General features: G+C 45.6%; 1 protein-coding gene across 2 annotated transcripts in view; it reads right to left on the bottom strand.

The window, feature by feature from the left end:
* RCAN2 (regulator of calcineurin 2) overlaps nucleotides 1-24283 on the bottom strand; it is a 251754-nt gene that overhangs the window by 122615 nt on the left and 104856 nt on the right. Inside the window, exon 1 of one of the 2 annotated variants that reach the window (XM_077488943.1) lies at nucleotides 14586-15399. The exons of the other annotated variant lie outside the window; for it this stretch is intronic. Within the exon in view, the coding sequence (XP_077345069.1) occupies nucleotides 14586-14672 (87 nt within the window). The 5' untranslated portion in view covers nucleotides 14673-15399. Of the gene's footprint in view, nucleotides 1-14585; nucleotides 15400-24283 lie in introns of those variants that run through there. 2 annotated transcript variants of the gene reach the window in all.

Below are 24283 nucleotides of genomic sequence, written 5' to 3'. Positions count from 1 at the left end.
ACCAAGCTCCCCTGACCCTGTCCTGGTGCCGTAGTCGCACAGGTACTCATTGATGGCCCTCTGCTGCGTGTGCAGCCGCTGCAGCATGGCCAATGTTGAGTTCCATCTGGTGGGCATGTCACATATAAGGCGGTTCTTGGGCAGGTTCAACTCCTTTTGGAGCTCAGCCAGCCGAGCACAGGCATTAAATGATCGGCGGAAATGCACACAGACTCTCCTGGCCTGTTTCAGGACATCCTGTAAGCCGGGGTACCTGCCCAAGAACCGCTGCACCACCAGGTTAAGGACGTGAGCTACACAGGGCACATGGGTCAGTTGTCCCTGTCGGAGGGCGGAGAGGAGGTTGGTGCCATTGTCGCAAACCACCATTCCTGGCTTAAGCTGGCGTGGCGTCAACCACCTCTCGGCCTGCCCCTGCAGAGCTGACAAAACATCCGCCCCAGTGTGGCTCCTGTCCCCCAAACAAACCAGCGCAAGCACGGCATGGCATCGTTTTGCCTGCGTACTTGCGTAGCCCCTGCAACGCCTACGGAGCACCGCTGGTTCTGAGGACAGAGCACTGGAAGAGGCCATGGAGGAAGAAGAAGAGGAGGGGGTTGAGGAGAGAGGTGTGTCACAACCAATAGTAGCATTTTGGAGGCGTGGTGGCGGAACAACCTCCAACACTACTGCACCTTGTCCTGCATCCTTCCCAGCAGCCAGGAGAGTGACCCAATGGGCCGTGAAAGACAGGTAACGTCCCTGTCCATGCCTGCTGGACCATGAGTCAGCGGTAATATGCACCTTACCGCTGACCGCCCTGTCCAGCGAGGCAAGGACATTGCCTTCCACATGCCGGTAGAGAGCCGGAATCGCCTTCCGTGAGAAAAAGTGGCGTTTGGGGACCTGCCACTGAGGAACCGCACATTGTACAAACTCACGGAAGGGGGCCGAGTCTACCAACTGAAAAGGCAGCAGTTGAAGTGCTAGCAATTTAGCCAAGCTAGCATTCAACCGCTGGGCATGTGGATGGCTGGGAGTAAATTTCTTCCGCCGGTCCAGCAGCTGGGGCAGGGACATTTGTCTGCTATAATCGGACGTGGATGTACCACTAGCAGAGTTCCCGGAAGCACTTGGCTGTGACACACCTAATTCTACACCTTCATTCCTCTCAGAGCAGGTTTCAGAGAGGACTGAAGGTCTAGTGGGGTTGGAGATGCCAGCTGATGAGGAGCAAGGAGAGGTCCGCTTTTTTCTTTGGTGTGGGTCTTTGAGGTATGCTTGCCAACGAGCTGCATGGCAGGTCAACATATGTCTGGTCAAGCATGTGGTGCCCAAGCGGCTGATGTTTTGGCCACGTGAGATACGCTTGAGACATATGTTGCAAATAGCAGCGGTGCGATCTGATGCACTTGTCTCAAAAAAGGCCCACACCAAAGAACTTTTAGAATAACGCGCAGAGGAAGCGCTCTGCGCAGGCGGAGCTCTGCGGTGTGATTCAGTCGGTGTGCTGCCCCTAAGCTGGCCCCCGGAGGGCATCCTGCCTCGTTGGACATGTGCCTCCTCCTCCTCCTCCTCCTCCTCCCTCCTTCCAGGCACCCACGTGGAGTCAGTGCCCTCATCATCCCCTCCCTCTTCATCGCTGTAGCAAACCTGGCAGTATGCTGCAGCTTGTGGAACATGACTGCCAGATTGCTGTCCTTCTTGAGCATCCCCTCTCTCTGTGCTCACGCTACTGCCTTCCTCTAGCTGAGTGTCATCATCAGAGCCCACCAAACACTGGGCATCCTCCTGGAGCATGTACCCAACACTGTGCTCAAAGAGTTCAGGAGACTCCTCAGGAGGACGTGGTGGGTCTAGGGAAGGAGTCACTGATGATGACATTGAGAGGAGGGACGACGATGTGTTGGCAGCTGCTTTTCTACTACCCTGAGACTGGGTGAGAGAGGATGAGGAGGATGAAGAGGGCTTGGTCATCCACTCTACCAAGTCGTTGGCATGTTGCGGTTCAACATGTCCAGCTGCAGAAAAGAAGGACAAGCATGTCCCATGGCCACGTGCTGATGACAATTCACCGCGTCCACGACCAGCACTGTTGTCTCTAGACACAGAGCCTGCTTGCCCTCTTTTATCGGCTCGCGCCTGTCTGCCTCTCCTTGTTGGCCTTCCAGACATGGTAATGGCCTGAAGGGAGTTGGGTAAAACAGTAGTTGGGTAGTTTATATTGTGCTGGAGGCACACAACACCCACTAACTCCTGCAGATGCCTTTTTTATAGAACAGCAGAGTTAAAGGGGTATATACAGATGTATACTGTGCTGTGCTGGAGGCACACACAACTTCCAATAACTCCCGCAGATGCCAATCGGGCCCAAATAGAGAACAGCTATGTAGGTGGATAATAGCGGTATGTACTGGGTACAGAGCAGGCACACAGCACGCACTATCTCCTGAGTGACACTACTGACTGCAAGCTCTATTGTTAAAGATGGACCACTAGCTATATAGGTGAGGTGAATATCACGGTGTATACTGCGGTCAGGGCACGCAGACAATAACAAGAAAACAGCAGAGTTAAAGGGGTATATACAGATGTATACTGTGCTGTGCTGGAGGCACACACAACTTCCAATAACTCCCGCAGATGCCAATCGGGCCCAAATAGAGAACAGCTATGTAGGTGGATAATAGCGGTATGTACTGGGTACAGAGCAGGCACACAGCACGCACTATCTCCTGAGTGACACTACTGACTGCAAGCTCTATTGTTAAAGATGGACCACTAGCTATATAGGTGAGGTGAATATCACGGTGTATACTGCGGTCAGGGCACGCAGACAATAACAAGAAAACAGCAGAGTTAAAGGGGTATATACAGATGTATACTGTGCTGTGCTGGAGGCACACACAACTTCCAATAACTCCCGCAGATGCCAATCGGGCCCAAATAGAGAACAGCTATGTAGGTGGATAATAGCGGTATGTACTGGGTACAGAGCAGGCACACAGCACGCACTATCTCCTGAGTGACACTACTGACTGCAAGCTCTATTGTTAAAGATGGACCACTAGCTATATAGGTGAGGTGAATATCACGGTGTATACTGCGGTCAGGGCACGCAGACAATAACAAGAAAACAGCAGAGTTAAAGGGGTATATACAGATGTATACTGTGCTGTGCTGGAGGCACACACAACTTCCAATAACTCCCGCAGATGCCAATCGGGCCCAAATAGAGAACAGCTATGTAGGTGGATAATAGCGGTATGTACTGGGTACAGAGCAGGCACACAGCACGCACTATCTCCTGAGTGACACTACTGACTGCAAGCTCTATTGTTAAAGATGGACCACTAGCTATATAGGTGAGGTGAATATCACGGTGTATACTGCGGTCAGGGCACGCAGACAATAACCAGAAAACAGCAGAGTTAAAGGGGTATATACAGATGTATACTGTGCTGTGCTGGAGGCACACACAACTTCCAATAACTCCAGCAAATGACAATCGGGCTCAAATAGAGAACAGCTATGTAGGTGTATATAGTGGTATGTACTGGGTACAGAGCACGCAGACAGCACGCACTAACACTACTGACTGCAAGCTCTATTATTAAAGCTAGATCACTAGCTATATAGGTGAGGTCAATATAGTGGTGTATACTGCGGTCAGGGCACAGACAGTAACCACTACACAAGAGCAAAATAGTAAATCAGCCAAAAACGATTGGTGTGTAACTGTGTTGAAGGTACACAGAACACCCACTGCTTCAGATGCTAACAAACACTACACGAGGCCGCCTGAAAGGCAGCTTTATATAGTGTGGGGCGTGCACTACACAGCCTGAGCTATGATTGGCCACAGGCAGGATGCCTGTGGCCAACCATTGCTCTCCTCGCTACTGGCGCTGCGATTGGCCAAGCATGCGGGGTCACAGTGCATGCTTGGCCAATCGTGAGACAGCAATGCATTGCGCCATCGCAATGCATTGTGGGCCACACGAATTTTGCCGCGAACGGCCCAAACGTTCGGAATTCGGCGAACGCACGAACGACCGATGTTCGAGTCGAACATGCGTTCGACTCGAACACGAAGCTCATCCCTAATGACCAAGGAGATCTGCTTTTTTCACATGGACCATAGTTAGGTCACATTCATTTGAACAATGCATCTAGTCAACATTCTATTGGATGTAATTGGGGGATGCTGGGAAGAGAATTGCACTGAATGGAATAGCAAGATTCAAATGTCACATGCACTTTGGATGTCAGTGTGACACAATACCCAACGATCACGACCATTCTGCTCAGTACACCTTTAACATCATGAAAATTGATTGGTGCTTTCAAATGGATGTGAAGTTGCCCGTGCACGTGAAGTGCTACCCCATATACTTGGAACAGCTACTCTAAGTAATATCTTAACTAACCAACAAATATCTCTTGGAGACTATCAGACCCTGTGGCAGGTCATCCATGACTACTAAGGGAATTAGCTCAAATGTAGTTCTTCCAAGGACACTGTCTACTTGCCAAAATCTTTGTTCGAGGGTTGTTTTTATTATAAGTAAATTTCAATACATGCAGGGGCTGTTCAGCATCCTTCTGTCACAAAATAAATTCTTCATTCAGCCTCTTGACTTCCTCTTGGAGTATCACTGCTCTGGCTTCAGGCTTAGACCCCTTGTCTGTTTCTCTACGTATTGTCCAATCAAACTCACACGCACACATGCACCCAACTGCCTGTTCTCAGCTGTGCCAGCTCATCTTCTTCTCAGTGGAGCCCTCCTTTCTCCAGCATGGAGGACTCCTCTGTCTCTTGGGTGGAACCCTGAACTCTAGTAAGGTCCCCTAACATACGGTTTCTATACACCTGCACAATCAATTGGTGATGGTCAGCAACAAAAGTGGACCTTGAGTTGGAGGCTTCATCCCACTCAAGTCTGTACCAAGCCTCCGGGCTCCAGGACACTGACCAGAGCTAAATAATCACATAGAAAATTGTAAAGCCAGGCAACCATCTTAGAGGCCACTTACCATGTATGGGTGAGAACCCTAGGTGGCATTAGTGTTCTCTATACTGACCTCTAGTGCAAACTACACTTTGTTTCAAATGCCTGCTTACATTGACATGGTTCAGCCTTGTCATGCTACATTTAACCAGGCATAAGAAGAATGAGCGATATGAATTCTGAAATCACCGCAGATTGAGGAAAACTGGGAATGAATAGCAATACACAATTCCAAGAACATAACAAAAATGAACCCTTTGATTTAAAGCAGAACTAAAGTAAAAAAAAAAAAATGCCATTTGAATGAATATTAACCCCCACCACTTTATTATTGTTAATTTATTTGAGAAAGAATTAGGCAATGATGATGACTGCCAAGGCAATGGTCAACGTGGTCTCCAATGCAGGAGAGGATAGCACCTTAGATCATGGCTGGACAAATCCAAGGAGCCAGGTAGCCAATACTCCTTAAAAATTACAGTTGGCACCTAACTTTTTTTTCTAGTTCTTTCCAATGGAGCAGGCTCCTTGGTTGGACAGAATGGCTCCTGAATCCATATTCATTTGTCCAACCCTGCCTTAGACACAGCTGCTGCTCTCCAATAACATCAGTTCTATGGGATCCTCTAATAAATACCATATTTCCGATTGCCCAGTATCATCTGTTACAGGCTGGCGATTGGCTAACTGAAGTGTGGGATCATGGCACAGGAAGTCATCTGTACCCGGGACATTATCTTCCTCTCTTATCACATCTTTATCTGTATTACTTTCCATTCCTGTAAGCTTTTTTTTTTTTACAGCTGATTAACTGAATCAATAGCTTTTGAACATGCAACAAATTGCATTTGCCATTAGAGCTGCCACAAGTGCTACTTAACATCTGAAATATAATTCAGGCTTATCTCTTTAGAAATAGACGTATTTCAGCATAGTGGAAGGTTTCAGTAATGATATCTGAGAGTTTTACTGCCTTGTCACCTCTCTTTATTGCTTCACTGGCCTAACACAAACTGAAGTTGAGCTATATTAGGAAACAAGACACAAAACCAAAGCTAAAGTGGAGCCGTTGTCCAAAGCAACCAATCAGATCTCGTGTTAAATTTTTAAAGGATCAACTTCATTTGTCTAATTAGTATAGTAAGAAACCTTCGGCACTTAAAGTGACCCTTTCACGGCATTTAAATGTGCAAAAAAAAGCATACCTGTTAATAAAAAGGTAAATTGTGTACTATTGGTCAAGTGCCTCGATAATTTAAAGAAAAGATTTCTTGGGGTGTACCTCATGGTTAGAAGAGAAAAATGTCTGTAATAATGACCCCAGTATCTGGGGGAAATTGTAACTGTGATTGTATGGTTAGAGGGTTTACTGTTAGTGGGGTGCACACTCTGTAAGGGTCATACAGTTGGGGGGTGTACAGTATAAGGATACACACTCTGGTAATGGTGGTATAGATAGTATAGAGCAGTGATGGCGAACCATGGGACCCCAGATGTTTTGGAACTACATTTCCCATGATGCTCATGCACTCTGCAGTGTAGTTGAGCATCATGGGAAATGTAGTTCCAAAACATCTGGGGTGCCAAGGTTCACCATCACTGGTATAGAGATAGTAGGGGGCCATACTACAAGTGGATGAGAAAGGTAAGGGACACATTTTCCTAATATATACTATACATACTGTATATCTCATAAAAGTACACCCCTCACATTTTTGTACATATTTTATTACAAGTATATCTTTTCCTGTTCATGCCACTTTGCTACAATGTAAAGTAGTGAGTGTAAAGCTTGTATAACAGTGTCAATTAGTTGTCCCATCAAAACTCAACACACAGCCATTAATGTCTAAACCGCTGGCAAGAAAAATGAGTACACCCCTAAGTGCACAGGAAAGCCCGCAAACAGATTACTGAAGACAAGCAGACTAAGGACATGGATTAATGGAATCATGTCCTGTAGTCTGATGAGACCAAGATAAAGTTATTTGGTTCACATGGTGTCAGGCATGTGTGGCGGCAACCAAGTAAGGAGTACAAAGACAAGTGTGTCTTGCCTACAGTCAAGCATGGTGGTGGGAGTGTCATGGTCTGGGGCTGCATGAGTGCTGCCAGCACTGGGTAACTACAGTGCATTGAGAGAACCATGAATGCCAGCATGTACCATGGCATACTGAAGCAGAGCACGATCCATTCCTTTGGGAGACTGGGCCGAAGGGCAGTATTCCAACATAACGACCCTAAACATGCCTCCAATATGACCACTGCCTTTCTAAAGAAGCTGAGGGTAAAGGTGATGGACTGGCCAAGTATGTTTCCAGGCCTAAACTCTATTATGCATCTGTGGGGCATCCTAAATGGAAGGTGGAGGAGCGCAAGGTCTCTAACATCCACCAGCTCCGTGATGTCTTCATGGAGGAGTGGAAGAGGACTCCAATGGCAACCTATGAAGCTCTGGTGAACTCCATGCCCAAGAGGGTTATGGCAGTGCTGGAAAATGATGCTGACCACCAGTGTCTGTGCGTCCATTAAGGGCTCACGGGTGCCGCCCCCTCTCTCCAGCCACCCCGTATGTGTAAAATGGATAAATTCATGCAGTGCACGAAACCAAATCAATCCTTCCAAGGGATCAAAGTCCAAATATTTGTAGGCGTTCAAATTCCAAATGGGACACCTAGGCCGGCGGGGATCAACCCAACCGGGGTGTCCAACAAGAAACTGACAAATCTATCAGGAGTAGAGTGGGGTAGGTCTGTTTTGTTGCACTGTTCAATCCATCATCTGAAAATGGAGTATGACACAACTGCAAACCTACCAAGATATGGCCGTCCACCTAAACTGACAGGCCGGACAAAGAGAGAACTCATCAGAGAAGCAGCCAAGAGGTCCATGCTAACTCTGGAGGAGCTGCAAAGATCCACAGCTCAGGTGGGAGAATCTGTCTACAGGACAGCTATTAGTCATGCACTCCATAAAACTGGCCTTTATGGAAGAGTGGCAAGATGAAAGCCATTGTTGAAAGAAAGTCATAAGAAGTCCCATTTGCAGTTTGCAAGAAGCCATGTGGGGGACACAGCAAACACGTGGAAGAAGCTGCTCTGGTCAGATGAGACCACAATTTAACTTTCTGGCCTAAAAGCAAAACGCTATGTGTGGTGGAAAACTAACACTGCACATCACCCTGAACACACCATTCCACTGTGAAACATGGTGGTGGCAGCATTATGTTGTGGGGATGCTTTTTTTCAGCAAGGACAGGGAAGCTAGTCAGAGTTGATTGGAAGATGGGTGGAGCCAAATACAGGGCAATCTTAGAAGACAACCCGTTAGAGTCTGCAAAAGACTTGAGACTTGGGCAGAGATTCACCTTCCAGCAGGACAACGACCCTAAACATACAGCCAGAGCTATAATGGAATGGTTTAGATCAAAGCATATCCATGTGTTAGAATGGTCCTAAATCCAACTGAGAATCTGTGGCAGGACTTGAATATTGCTGTTCACAGACGCTCTCCATCCAATCTGACAGAGCTTGAGATATTTTGCAAAGAAGAATAGGCAAACATGTCACTCTCTAGATGTGAAAAACTGATAAAGACATCCCCAAAAAGACTTCCAGCTGTAATTGTAGTGAAAGGTGATTCTACAAAGTATTGACTCTGGGGGCTGAATACAAATGCACCCCACACTTTTCACATATTTATTTGTAAAAAAATTTGAAAATCGTTTATAATTTTCCTTTCACTTTGTGTTGGTCTATCACATAAAATCCCAATAAAATACATTTACATTTTTGGCTGTAACATGACAAAATGTGGGAAATTTCAAGGGGTATGAATACTTTTTTCAAGGCACTGTATATGTATTACAAGGGGGTTACAGCACAGCATGCATAAACTTATAACTTTGACCAACAAATTGCAACTTTGGCCATCCCTGCCTTTTCTAATGACTATCCTTCACGATGCAGAAGAAATGGAGTGTTCAGGTCCTAAATAGCTTCCATATATAATACAACATGAACCTAATAAAGAGGTGTAGCCACTTATAATAACCTTTACATGTACACAGATAACTATTTTTACCCACTGGTGCTGTCCACCCTACTAAACTTTGTATCGTTTCCCGTAGTAGATGTGCATTGCTTGACGTTGGTCTAGAGCTCTAGAGTGGTCCACACTCTCAAGAGTAGCTATTTTCGCAGATTGCAAATCTGCAAAATAGAGTAGGGACTGGCAAGAGAGGGATCACTTTCCCACGGGTGGCAAGCTTGAACATGTATTGCACTATGGTGTAGGGTTAATAAGTGGTTACACCTCTTTAGTATCTGATGTTTTATTAATGGAAGCTATTTAGAACTTGAACACACATATCTCCATTTCCATAGCATGGTGCAGGTCAGTAATTAAAAAGGGCAGGGATGCCGGAAGTTGCTCCATTCTGGTGGAAGGGAATCGGGGAGCGTTAACCCCCTTCAGATCCGCGCTATATCCAAATGACGGCTACAGCGTGGATGTGCTTTGCCGGGAGGGCGTCAACAGACATCCTCCCCTTTGCAAGCTGGCCACCCCCCCCCCCCCCCAAGGGCGCACGCGACGTGCGCTGTGATCATTCAAGTCAATGAGACTCGGGTGATCACAGATCTGATTAAGGGGTCGATCCTGACCCCTTACCACATGATCAGCTGTCAGCCAATGACAGCTGATCATGTGATGTAAACAGAAGATTGGTAATCTTCGAGAAAGAAAAAGCCGATCACTGGCTTCTGTTGAAGGGACATCGGTCCCGAAGAGGAAGAGGCGAAGCGGCCTCATATTTGCCCACCAGTACCGCCTGCCAGTGCCACAAATCAGTGCCCACAGTGCCCACCAGTACATAAGTGAAAGCTATCAGTGCCAAATATCAATGCTCATGCGGGCCACCTATCAATGCCAACCAGTGGTGCCAATCAGTGCCTCATCAGTGCCACCTAGCAGTGCTGCCTATCAGTGTCACCTACCAGTGCTGATCAGTGCCCATCACTACCACCCATTAGTGCCAGCTATCAGTGCCAGCTATCAGTGCCACCTATTAGTGCCCTTCATTGCCACCTATCAATGCCCATCAGTGCCACCTCTCAGTGCCCATCAATGCCACCTATCAGTGCCGCCTTATCAGTGCCCATCAGCGTCGCCTCATCAGTGCCCATCAATGCAGCCTATCTAGCCCATCAGTGCAGCTTATCAGTGCCCATCAGCGTCGCCTTATCAGTGCCCATCAATGCAGCCTATCGGTGCCCATCAGTGCAGCCTATCAGTGCCCATCAGTGTAGCCTCAACAATGTACATAAATGAAGGAGAAAAATTACCTGGTTGCAAAATTTATTAACAAAATATAAAACGGTTTTGTATTTTTTTTTTTTTATTCAGTCTTTTTTAATTTGTTAAACAAAAAATAAAATAAAAACCCAGAGGTGATCAAATACCTCCAAAAGAAAGCTCTATTTATGGGGTAAAAAATTATAAAAATGTAATTTGGGTACAGTGTTGTATGACTGCGCAATTGTCAATCAAAGTGTGACAGTGCTAAAAGCAGAAAATTGGTCTGGGTAGGAGGGGGGTTTAGGTGCCCAGTAAGCAAGTCATTAATGGTCCACAGGTTAGGGAGTGCAATACTTGCTCTGTGCTGGCAGCCCATGATACCTCTCACTGCATCATGACAATACAACCAAGGCCATGACTGGTGCATAAGCAGAGTATAACATAACACACACATACGGGTCCACTGTGCTGCATATTTAACTCATTCACCTCAAAAAATATAAGGCACACAGTAAAACCTGCTTAAAAACAAGAAGTATCTACATGGCTCATTTCCATCACAACTCCAAAAAATTAAAGCTGACGTTTAATATGCATATAGTTTGCCTTCCTCCTTTGTCCCTGAATGAATGAATGAATGAAATACTTATATAGCGCACAATGCGAACTGAATCGCCTCATCAATATAACAACATAGGAAGACAAAACCTTATTTTACATGCAGTGTCATCATTACTGGGTCTCTGTGCTTCTCTATGCAATACAGGCAGATGGTGTCTGGCGGAAGGGTGCTGCACATAGCTTCCTGAAAACATCGCAGCACCCTGCCTCAGTATTCCTCTAAGGAGCCCTCAGTCCTGGTACAACCAGTAGGCTGGCTCTGGGAAGGAGTTTTACAAATATCAAAATGCCTTGATGGGTAGATGTCAGTCTGCAGGGGTGTTCCTAGGTAGGCTGTATTTGCATGTAGACCACTCATGGTAACTGAAGCAATAATACGTAAGAAAATACAGTGGAACTTTGGTTTACGAGTAACGTGGTTAACGAGCGTTTTGAAAGACGAGCAACTTTTTTTTTTTTTTTTTTTATTCTAACTCAGTTTGTGAGTGTTGTCTCGCAAAATGAGCAGAATTCAATCTAATGGGGTGTGCAGTTCCGTATTTGGCCAGAGGTGCGGGGCGCCGGTGACATTCGGAACAGTTCTGAGGCGTTTGGAAATACTCTGAATTACTTGGAAATACTCCGTTCCAGAGTGTTTCCGAGCCTTTTCCGAGTTCAGCCGAAGCTGTCCCCGAGTATTTATTTACAAGGCTCTCCGGCTCCCCCCCACCTCTGGCCACATGCGGTATTGCATGCAATAGAAGTCAATGCGGAACAAAATAATCTTTGTTTCCATTAACTTCTATGGGGAAACTCACTTTGATATGCAAGTGCTTTGGATTGCAAGCATTCTCCTGGAATGGATTATGCTCATAATTCAAGGTTCCACTGAAGTCCCATTATTATATTGGGACTTGCCCTGAACAATGCTGATGAGTGCTGTACATAATCCCTAAGGCTTCATGCACCATGGGCATAAACAATGCTGCATTTGGCGCTTCTTCTTCCAGCCTATAGAAGTAACCCTATATTAGCCTATGTGTCCATGCATAGTTGGGCATTTACAGCCATATTTTTACAGGCTGAAAAAAATAAAAAAAAAACACACATCACAGGTGTGTTTTTGAGAGCAGCTTTCAGGCAGAAAAAATGCTTGACACGCATTAACGTGGCGTAAGGCACATCAAGCATTTTTAAGTGTCATTTTTTCTAGTGTATTGGGGAAAAACGCTTATGAATGCAAACACTTATAAACGCGCTAAACATATGCACAATACGTTCCATAGGCACGTTTTTTTTTTTTTTGCAGTTTTTTTTTTTTTTTGTTATAGCAGTTTTTCTAATGCCTATTGTGCATGGACCCTGAAAATGTATTTTTATTTGCTGTATTTGATATTTTAACCACTTGCCGGCCGCCCTATAGCAGTTTTACTGCTACAGTATACATGATCCTGCACTTCCGGGTATCGGCCACGAGTGTGCCTTGCTGGCAGCTCACCCCTGTTGTGATTCTACACACCGGGAGCAGATCAGTGGGTCCCACAGACCCCATGTCCACCGGCACGCACCGATCGCTCGGTACAAGGGCAGAACGCCGATCTGCCTTTGTAAACAAGGCAGACGGCCGTTTTGTCAGTAAGGAAGGCATGGATCCTATGTTCCTGCAAAGCAGGGACAGGTATCTATGCTTTCCCCTAATAAAAGCAACTCCCACACAGTAAAAAAAACACCAGCTAGGCACGCAGTTAACCCTTTGATCGTCCCTGATGTTTAACCCCTTCCCAGCCAGTATCATTAGTACAGTGACAGTGCATATTTTTAGCACTGATCACTGTGTTAGTGTCACTGGTCCCCAAAAAAGTGTCAAAAGTGTCAGCTAGGGGTTTATTTACTAAAGCCGGAGAGGGCAAAATGTGTCACAATTTGCAGAGAAACCAATCAACTTGTAACCTCAGCTTGTTTAATTAAGCTTTAGCAATAAAAAAAACTGGAAGCGGATTGTTTTCTCTGCAGAATTGTGACTAATTTTGCCCTCTCTAGCTTTAGTAAATAAACTCCTTAATGTCCGATTAGTCCGCCGCAATATTGCAGTCCAGCTATAGGTCGCTGATCACTTACTAGTAAAAAAATAAGAATAAATAAAAATTCCATCAATATATCCCATAGTTTGTAGACGCTATAACTTGCGCAAACCAATCAATATATGCTTATTGGGATTTTTTTTACAAAAGATATGTAGCAGAATACATATTGGTCTAAATTGATGATTTTTTTTATTATTATTGGATAAAGTTGTTTTATAGCATAAAGTAAAAAATATAGTTTTTTTTTTCATTGTCTTTTTTGTTTGTTTAGAGGGCAAAAAACAAAACTGCAGAGGGGATCAAATACATACAGTTGATCAAAAGGACATATAGTTGGGTACAATGTCACATGACCACGCGATTGTCATTTAAAGTAAGGCAGTGCTGTATCACATAAAATGGTCTGGTCATGAAGGGGGGGGGGGGGTAAATCTTCCGGAGGTCAAGTGATTAAGTATACAACTGAACACTTTCAGGGTTATTTATGAAAGGCAAATCCACTTTGCACTACAAGTGCACTTGAAATTGCACTGAAAGTGCACTTGGAAGTAAAGTCGCTGTAGATCCAAGGGGGACATGCAAGGAAAATAAAAAACAGCATTTTAGCTTGCACATGATTGGATGATAAAATCAGCAGAGCTTCCACATATTTCAGATCTACCCCCCAGATTTACAGCCACTGCACTTCCAAGTGCACTTTCAGTGCAATTTCCAGTGCACTTTGCACTTGTAGTGCAAAGTGGATTTGCCTTTAGTAAATAACCCCCATTGCGTTATATCTGTTCAAAAAATGCATATAATATCTGTGGATCCTGACAGCAATCCTGGCAGCTCCTAGATTCCTGTGCACTCTGCATGTACGACACTGGAACCTCAAGCACTGTTATCAACCCAGCCCAGGAACTACAGAACACCTCCCCCAATGCTATTGAGATAAGACAAGGGGTTGTTTTGTAGCACATTGATGTAGTGGATGGTTAGTTAGTGGCTTAGTGGTTAGTCAGTTCGTTAGGTAGCTTCGTTAGTGGTTAAACTTAGTGATTAGTAGTTAGTTTGATCAGTGGTTAGCATTGCAGCACTGGGGTCCCTGCTTGAGATCCCAACCAGGAGACTACCTACATGGAGTGTGCATGTTCTCCCTGTGGTTGTGTGGGTTTCCTCCCAGACATGCTGGTAGGTTAATTGGCTCCTGTCTACATTGTTCTATTATGTACATGCATGTGAGATGGGGAGCTTAGATTCTCAGCTCCTTGAAGACAGGGACTGGCATGTATGTACAACATGTAGAGTGCTGCGGAAATTGCTAGTGCTCTATAAATACCTATCATAAATAAATACCAAAATAAATAGTCCTGTCTTAGGGTGACAACACTATCCCTCCAGAAATACAGTACAGGGAGTGAGCGTTGTCATCCTGGGATAGGAAGTATGTTATTGGCAGGATCACCAGGTGAAAACAAAGAAAAGACAGCTTAAAAGAAAAAAGAAAACCATCCACCACATCGAATGACTGGGACGCTGCAATATATTCCATTCTTGTTCTGGAGTTGTGGGACTACAAGTCACAGCATGCTCAATGTAAAAGGAAAAAAAAGCTACAGCTGTACTTTACCTTTACATGCTGGTTGTTGAAAACCTCCATGTCCACCACACATGCCACCAGAGAGGTGACATCGAAGTCAATGCTACGAGCAGGCATGGCAGCTGCGTAAACCAGGACCAATGTGCTGCAACTTGAACGGGAGCCTGAGAGCGCTGGTTAGTCCTTGTACGCCTCTTGTGGTCCTGGCAGCTGTTCCTGGACAGGACCATACAAGAGCTGGTGACAATGCCTGTCTATCACAGCTGTGCCACTCTCCTCTGTGTGTGCCCCCACACTGAATGAGCCCAGCATAGTAACAGCCAGAGCCGTCTCTCTCCCAGCAGTGACATCACCGCCAGCGCTGACATACGCTACGTCTATTTATGAAGCCTTTTATCTGCAGGCAGTGCAGCCGAGCAAACTTGACATGATTATGTACTAAACGTAAATCCTACCAGGACCTACAATGCAGTCACAGCGCTGACCTCACAGGGACTGCAGTGTGCCAGGAGACGAGGCGTGCCCAGAGAATACCTGTGCCCGCACACTGCTTATACTACTGGACTGGAAATAATGACATTGATTCCAAGGGAGAATGCAAATCCCATCTTGGAAAATAGATTCTTTTTTAGAACTAAGACAAAAGGCATGCTGATACTTCCAGCTTCACACACAAAGCACCTGCACTGCCCTGGGGATCAGTCTGTACCCCCATTCTCACACCTACCAATACCCCAACCTAGGGAGGGCTCATTCACATGTGGCTGAACACAATGCCGCCTCTTTTACCTAAATTGATTGGGTCTTTCTTTGTTTATTTTTTAACCCTTTTCTCTCCCTTTTCTTCTGTTTTCCATTCTAACTCCCCCCCCCCCCCCCCTTTTCTTTCTCTCTCCCTTACCCTCCACTTCCTTCTGCTATCATCTGCTTCTTTTTTCTTTAACACAGTTTACTATGTTTCAGTTATGAATGGACAGAGTCCATGATTGGTACGGACCACTGACTCTATTAATTCAGACAAGGAAGGAGCCAGTAAATTACACATTTACCTGCCCCTTCCCTGCTCTCTATCCTGACAGCATTCCCTGCAGCAGCTGGTAGGAGAGTATAGGGGAGGGGGGGCGGAAGAAAGGACAGGGGCCTGGGGGGGGGGGACATTAGGAAGCTGGATAGGAGGGGCAGCGGCATATAGAGGAAGCGGTCTTCTCCCTCCTGCAGCTGCGGAATGCCTGCAGGAGGGAGAAGAGGAGAAGCGCACATTCAGCAGCTGTAGGAGGGAGGGGATTGGTTCCTACATATGCTGCCGCCCCTCCTATCCGGGTGTACAGGGGACACACAGCACCCCTGGAGCATGGGGCCGGGTTGCAATTGCGACCCCTGTAGTTACACCCTGCCTCTCTCCCTTCTTTCCTCTCTTGCTTCCTTCTTTCTCTTCTGTCTTTATTTATTCTTCTCCCCCTTCCTCCCCCTCTCCCTACTGTCCTTTCTCATTTGCTTTCTTTTTCCTTCCTTAATTCATTCCTCTCTCTCTCTTCATCCCTCCATTCCTTTCTCTTGTTCTCTTTCTTTCTTTCATCCTGAACATGAAGCTGATAGTACTCCGGAGTTTAAAGTTGATCTCCTGGTATTATGTGTATTGTATAGTTACATTGGTCCAGTGAAAGTATATACATATCTCATACCTGATGGGCTTCTGGTGAAGCTGGAAATCACTGCAGTAGTCACCACCATTCGGAGACCACCTTGTCATTTTTTTCTATGAATACAAGGCATTCTCTGATTGGACAAGATAGAGAGGAGGAGTAAGCATGTCATGATCTCCACCTCTTTCAATCAGAGAATGTCTTGTATTCATTGAAAAGAGTACAAGGTGTTGTGTGACTACCACAGTGATTTCTGGCTTCCCCGGCTCAGGTACGAGATATGTATACTTACACTGTACCAAGCTGGACTAATGTAAGCAATACAAACAACTCCTGGAGTTCCATGTTAATGCCAGGAAAAAAGATTGTTAAACATGAAAGCCAAAAGAAGTGTGAAAAATTGCTGGGTGCCTTTTCAATTTCAGGAATCACAGTTACCACTTATGGAGGGGTGGGTATGTACTGAAATAAACCTACAGCCGCAGCTATTTTAACCAGTGACGGCCCATAATGCAGGGCGCACCGCTCCTCCCAATCCATGTATCCAGCCCCCTAATCTATATGCAGGACGCTGGACGCATGAATTCCAATGTTTTTTTTTCTTTTTAGAAGCACGTGTTTAGAGCCTGAGGCTCTAATAGGCTTCAAAAAAGGGTGGGCTCGGGGGAGGGGGGGCGCAGAGCATTATGCCTCGAGCTCACCCAGTTGTGTGACAAAGGCAAGTTAATATTCGCTATTGTCTTCCTGATTCTCCTCCTGGCCAATCAGGAAGTGGGTCCTGAGACCTGATGAGAGGAGAAGTGATCTTATTGGCCTCTGAGGAGGAGGGAGGAGATGCAGGGGAAGCCGCTGTGAAACACCAGGAGGAGGAGACGCCGCCTAGCGGAAGAGCTGCCCGTGACCTAAATGGGGCAAGTGCGGGGCTGGTGACCAACCGACTGCCGCAAACATACATACATACATACATACATACATACATACATACGGGTGCATCTAAATAAATTTGAATATCATCAAAAAGGTAATTTATTGCAGTAATTCAATTCAAAAAGTGAAACATATATTTTTTTATAGATTCATTACGCACAGAGTGAAATATTTCAAGCATTTCTTTCTTTTAATTTTAATAATTGTGGCTTACAGCTAGTGAAAACCCAAATATCAGTATCTCAGAAAATGTGAATATTACATAAGACTATATGCTATATGGATATGGGTACCTTAAATAAATAATAATATAATAGATGAGTATCTTAATGAGATACAATGTACAGGGATAGGGACAAGTGTAGACATGCACACACACTCACTCAGGATGGACTGGTGTCTTTATTCAACCTTACTATGTAACTATGAGATGCTGGCTTACTGAAAAGTATGTCCATGTACAGTAAATAGTATATACTCAATACTTGGTCGGGGCTCCTTTTGCATGAATTACTGCATCAATGTGGCGTGGCATGGAGGCCATCAGCTTGTGGCACTGCTGAGGTGTTATGGAGCCCAAGTTGCTTTGATAGTGACCTTCACCTTATCTGCATTGTTGGGTCTGGTGCTTCATCTTCGTCTTGACAATACCCCACAGATTCTCTATGGGGTTTAGGTCGGACGAGTTTGATAGTCAATCAAGCACAGTGATATCATGATCATTAAACCAGGTATTGGTACTTTTGGCAGTGTGGGCAGGTGCCAAGTCCTGCTGTAAAATGAAATCAGCATCTCCATAAAGCTGTGGAAACCTCACACTGGACCTCATACAACTTGGTTTCTCAATCTGTCCTCTCCTGTTTAGGGCTAGTTAGTTCAGGGCTTGATCTGCTTCTCTTCCTCCCGCCCCTACCCCTCTTTGTCTGCCCACACTTCAATCCCCAGCAATGTGCCTCCGAAAAGGAAAGTGGGGGCCGGAAATTTGAAGTCCAGCAGCCTTAGATACAACTGGAAGAGAGATGCTGACTGTCAAGGGGTGAGTGAGCTCACCATCCATCCCCGTCTCCCCAGTTCCCTTCTCTCTCCTGCCTCTGAGTGACACTAAGGTAAATCAGGGTTCTCAGAGCACCCCTTATATCACTGTTCCCCTTTACACCAGGGTCCTCAGTGTTTCCCCTTAAATATGGGATCCCAGAGCACCCCTTATATCACAGTTCCCCTTTACACCAGGGTCCTCAGTGTTCCCCCTTAAATATGGGATCCCAGAGCACCCCTTATATCACAGTTCCCCTTTACACCAGGGTCCTCAGTGTTCCCCCCTTAAATATGGGATCCCAGAGCACCCCTTATGTCAGAGTTTGCCCTTACATCAGAGTCTGCAGAGTCCCACCGTACAGCGGGGGGGGGGGGGACTCTGCGGATTCAGATGTAAAAGGGGGGACTCTGCGGATTCAGATGTAAAAGGGGACTCTTGTGATTAACTTCATATGATCAGAAATGCTAAAGTGTTCAGGTTTGACTTGAAGAAAAGGTGGCAACCCTACCAGAGATACCTACGTAATGACCCTGTAATCTATTTATCTTGAAATGATTTCTTACTGTGTTGTTATGCCTCCTTGTAATGTCCTCTGTGAGCCCCCGAACCTCTCCTTTTCTCCCTCAGCTCCAATTATTTGGAATAAGCAGTGTATGTTGGTTGCAGTCATGTGCACTGCTCTAAGCACACTACACATCCCATAGTCCCTAGTCAATGATGGGAGTGAGCACGAGAGGATGGCTATGTTCCTACATACAGTAGGACCGTGGAGAACGAATGTAGCCACCTTCTAACAAGAAGTATTAAGATGTATAAGTATAAGAAGGATTAGGAGATTTGGAGACTGAGAGCAAAAGAAAGTCATCTTTTGGCTTTAAAACCAGAGTTTGGTGTCACTTTGGGGTAGATTTACTAAAACAGAAGAGTGCAAAATCTGGTACAGCTCTGAAGAGAAACCAATCAGCTTCCAGGTTTGATTGTGAAAGCTTAATTGAACAGACTGAAGTAGAAGCTGATTGGCTACCATGTACAGCTGCATAAGATTCTGAGTGCACCAGCTGTATTAAATCTACCCACTTTTAGAGACTATTTTGTGCTAAATGTATTAAGAATCATTGCATTTAATGTCATTTCTTTTGTGTCATTAAAGGCTGAGAAAGTGCCACTTGAACCTCTTTGCACCCTGCCATCCACGCCAGTTAGAGTGGACAGTCATCACGAGTGAACATAGGCTATAATAGGTATCCTGGTGGACCCATTAGTCTTAATCACAGTCCACCTGTATCTTTTCTCTCGCTAAACGGTTTAACATTCCTATAACTGCAGCTCCCCCCCCCTCCATTTCTCTTGGTGTGTCATAAGGAATGAATAGATATAAGTAGTCCCTGAGGACTGAGACATAAGTAGTCCCTGAGCGCTGGGAAGGACGAGCCTTCTCTACCCTACAGATGGACATGCACTGGTATCCTTTCATTTTCAGAACACTGGATCCATTTTCTAATAGTTAATGGGGTTTAATTGACTGAGTGATGTATCAGGTATGGTGCCCAGGGCCACAGTTAGAAGCCATGGGGCCCCATACAACTTACCTTACAGAGCCTGAGCTCACCCCCACCTCACAGGCAACCAGCAGAGAAGAAGGACGTGGTGTGCATTGTGAAGAAATAAGGGTGTGATGACATTTTGCTTACATTGGTACAGAACACATGGATCAAATGTGTGTGTATATTACATACAAAATGCAGGTGTCAGGAACATGTACTGTACAACGTGCAGGAGTCAGGGTGAGTAAAGTAAGTTTCTTTAGGGTCCTTTCACACAGGGGGTCCACTTTGCTCAGCGGGGGGATCGATCTGCTGAGCAGGCGGATGACAGGTCCATATTCGCTCACTGTGCTGAGACGTCCTGTCAGAGCCCCGCTCTCCTCTATGGGGAGATCGGATGAAAACGGATCACATGTCCATTTTCATCAGATCCCATATGATCCGCTAGAGGGATGGAAAGTAGGGTCACCATCCGTCTAGATATCACGGACAGGATTGGATCGGATAGCAGCGGGTGTCAACGGAAATGTCATCGCTGACATCTACTGCCCCGTTGGAGAGAATAGAGGCTCCGATCAGGCACACCTGAAAAACTGAGAGGCGGGCCTGATCAGAAATCCCATGTGAAAGGGGCTGCACAAGTGGCTATTTAAAGCAATTCAGGGGTCAGCAATGTTAATGTACTATACATAGTCCAGGGACCAGGAGTGTGTAATGTACAGGATGCAGGGGTCAGGAGTGTGTAATGTACAGGATGCAGGGGTCAGGAGTGTGTAATGTACAGGATGCAGGGGTCAGGAGTGTGAAATGTACAGGGTGCAGGGGTCAGGAGTGTGAAATGTACAGGGTGCAGAGTTCAGGAGTGTGAAATGTATAGGGTGCAGAGTTCAGGAGTGTGAAATGTACAGGGTGCAGAGTTCAGGAGTGTGAAATGTACAGGGTGAAGAGTTCAGGAGTGTGAAATGTACAGGGTGCAGAGTTCAGGAGTGTGAAATGTACAAGGTGAAGAGTTCAGGAGTGTGAAATGTACAGGGTGAAGAGTTCAGGAGTGTGAAATGTACAGGGTGAAGAGTTCAGGAGTGTGAAATGTACAGGGTGCAGAGTTCAGGAGTGTGAAATGTACAGGGTGAAGAGTTCAGGAGTGTGAAATGTACAGGGTGCAGAGGTCAGGAGTGTGAAATGTACAGGGTGCAGGCATCAGGAGTGTGTAATGTACAGGGTGCAGGCATCAGGAGTGTGTAATGTACAGGGTGCAGGCATCAGGAGTGTGTAATGTACAGGGTGCAGGCATCAGGAGTGTGTAATGTACAGGGTGCAGGCATCAGGAGTGTGTAATGTACAGGATGCAGGCATCAGGAGTGTTTAATGTACAGGATACAGGGGTCAGGAGTGTGTAATGTACAGAGTGCAGGCATCAGGAGTGTGTAATGTACAGAGTGCAGGCATCAGGAGTGTGTAATGTACATAGTGCAGGCATTAAGGGTGTGTAATGTACAGGGGTCAGGAGTGTGTAATGTACAGGGTGCAGGCATCAGGAGTGTGTAATGTACAGGGTGCAGGCATCAGGAGTGTGTAATGTACAAGATACAGGGTCAGGCATGTGTAATGTACATAGTGCAGGAGTTTGTAATGTACAGGGTGTAGGAGTGAGGAATGTATAATGTACATAGTGCAGGGGTCAGGAATGTATAATGTACAGGGTGCAGGAGTCAGGAGTGTGTAATGTACAGGGTGCAGGAGTCAGGAGTGTGTAATGTACAGGGTGCAGGAGTCAGGAGCGTGTAATGTACAGGGTGCAGGAGTCAGGAGCGTGTAATGTACAGGGTGTAGGAGTCAGGCGTGTGTAATGTACAGGGTGTAGAAGTCAGGATTGTGTAATGTACAGGGTGCAGGGGCCATGACTGTGTAATGTGCAGGGGACAGGAATGTGTAATGTGCATGGTGCAGGCATCAGGAGTGTGTAATGTACAGAATACAGGGGTCAGGAGTGTGTAATGTACAGGGTGCAGGGGTCACAAGTGTGTAATGTACAGAGTGCAGGGGCCAGGAGTGTGTAATGTACAGAATGCTGTGATGAAGTCTATGTCATTTATAGAGTACAGGAATCAGAAAAATTTGTGTATATACTGCGCTGTGAGGTAATAAAATTGCAAACCAGCAGCCAACACAGCTCTAGACAAAAAGCGTGAAAATACCAAACGAAAAATTGTGTAGTGCTATTCTGCAATAATAAAAAACATAAATATAAACATATCGAAAGATATACAGCATATGAAATTGAAATCATATATAGTGTATAAACCAAAAAAGTCAATATTAATGTGTGGTAATTAATCCATAACCACTTCCCCACGTGTAAGTCCCTTTATAGTCCAATAAAAGAGAGTCCAATGGGTAAATATAGAAGCACCACTTTTATGTGAACTCCTGGAAAGAGAAAGAAACACCACCGTGAAAAATGGAGGAGGCTTACCGGAACAAATGGCTTATGCCCCCCAAGTCTCACAGGGCTTGTACACTACAACCGGCCCGGTAAGGGTAAACGGTCCTCCGTACAAACCCCAATAGCGGAACGTCAAAGCGTCAATCACAAATATTGGGTCAGTTTCAGAAGCATGAAATGGAAGGCAGGATGGTAAAGTCGTGTATAAGACCATGTAAATAAAGAGCTAACATAGCGTGATACCGTTACAGGAAAAGGAAGTTTAATGTAAAACACTCACATTTCAGGAGTATGAAAATGGCATGTAAACAAAGGTTACGCGATATCTGCAAGGATATGAGTGAGGAGGCAACATAACACTTCCTCACTACATGTAAAGCAGCTCTAAAAAGCGATCCAGAGCTGATCATTCTTCAGAGGGCAACACAAGTGTAAAACCTATTCCCCTTAAGCTGCAATGGCAGCATTGTACACATGCTGCAGCTGAAATGCATTGCATCACGACACGTCTAAAATTGTTTCCACTGTTGGGTTCGGTGGGCAATAATGCCCGCTGATCACAGCCCATTCAACTGAATAGGGGCTTCCAAATTCCTGCAACTGTGTGCAATGCATGCAGTTGCAAAGGATTAGGTGTTGGGTTTATTCAGCTGGTAAAGAGACAATATAACACCTCACCAGCTATCAAATGCTGTCTGAAGAGCAATCCGAATGTGGATTGCTCTTCAGAGGGCACTACCTGTGTACATGAGCCCTAAGGCTATTCAGACATTATTTTCTGTTAATTCAGCAGGGGACAGGAATGGGGCTGTTTCATGTTTTCCCTGGGGCACTGCTAAGTAATCTGGTTTGCACTGATTTCAAAAAACTTCCGCGGCCCCCCTTTGCACTGTTTTCCATGAAATGCGAGGACACTGGCGAGCGCCCGGGGTAGTTCATTGATCTTCCTGCTCTCAAGGGCCTGTATTGGAGGTATGGGCAGACGGCTATCTTGAGCGTCTGCAGGAGCCTGGCATTGCACCTGTAATGAGCAGATCATGGGTGCAATGCTCTGCAGGCTCCTTCGGATGTGTATTTATTTATTTTTTCAAAAGGTGAACTTATCCATTAATGTGTTGAAGGTTATATAATAGATTTCAGTCATTGAGTTTCCATACAGCTATTAGAACATTCTCCTTTTTGGAATAATGGTCCTTTAGCCCACGTTTACATCGGGCCGATTGCATGCCAAATTGGCAGATATTGCCAGCAATGGCAACGTTCGACTCGGGGCAACGCCAACTTTGCGGCACCGCACCAATTCCCAAATATCGTTCATGTACTATCGGCGACTTCAGGGGAGATTTGAATAGACATCTGTGCATGAGATGACTGTCGAATCGCCCCCCAAGTTGGACTGCATTGCTGGCTTGAAATTGCGCAAGTTTGGCTGAACTCGCACGATTTCTAACCCGCAGCAATGTGAACCTGGACCCAATGACATTTCATTTGGAGTACATCAGACCTGGGATGTAAAGAAGGTGTTGTGCACTGCTGCTGACATGAAAGGAGTGTGATAAGACACTTGATTCATGTGCCCTTGCCAGCTGCTGCCCTGAGTATTGAAATCCAGATTGGACAACCCAATACTTTGATAAATGAAGCCTCAAGATCTGTCACCGCCAGGTGAGGTTCTCCATTGTGTGCACACTGTACAGACAGACTTGTATATCCCCTACTATTGAAGGACATGATAGACCTGCCATATACAGGCTGTCCATTGAAGGGACGTTCAGGACAGGCTATGAGGGCCCCTTTGGAATTGCCAATTCTTCATATAAAGCTTTATGCTGACGTTTTGGAATCTGGAGTTAAATTGCACGTTGTTGATTTTCAATCTACTATTACAAAGAATGTTACTAATTTATGCAAATTTTAATACATGGCTACAATTTAAAAAATACAAAACCTAAGTGGCAGCACTGTGGCTAAGTGGTTAGCACTTCTGCCTAGCAGCATTGGGGTCGTTGGTTTGAATCCCAACCATGATACTACCTGCCTGGAGTTTGCATGTTCTCCCTGTGCTCATGTGGGTTTCCTCCCACACTCCAAAGAATGTGGGCCTAGGACTGGAGCAACTACACAGAACCCCCCCT

The sequence above is a fragment of the Lithobates pipiens genome, unplaced genomic scaffold, assembly GCF_037356315.1.
Source record: "Lithobates pipiens isolate NorthernLeopardFrog02 unplaced genomic scaffold, aLitPip1_a1.2 Scaffold_18, whole genome shotgun sequence".
Taxonomy (NCBI): domain Eukaryota; kingdom Metazoa; phylum Chordata; class Amphibia; order Anura; family Ranidae; genus Lithobates; species Lithobates pipiens.
The sequence above is the reverse complement of the archived record's forward strand: the minus strand, read 5'-3'. Positions and strand labels throughout refer to the sequence as shown.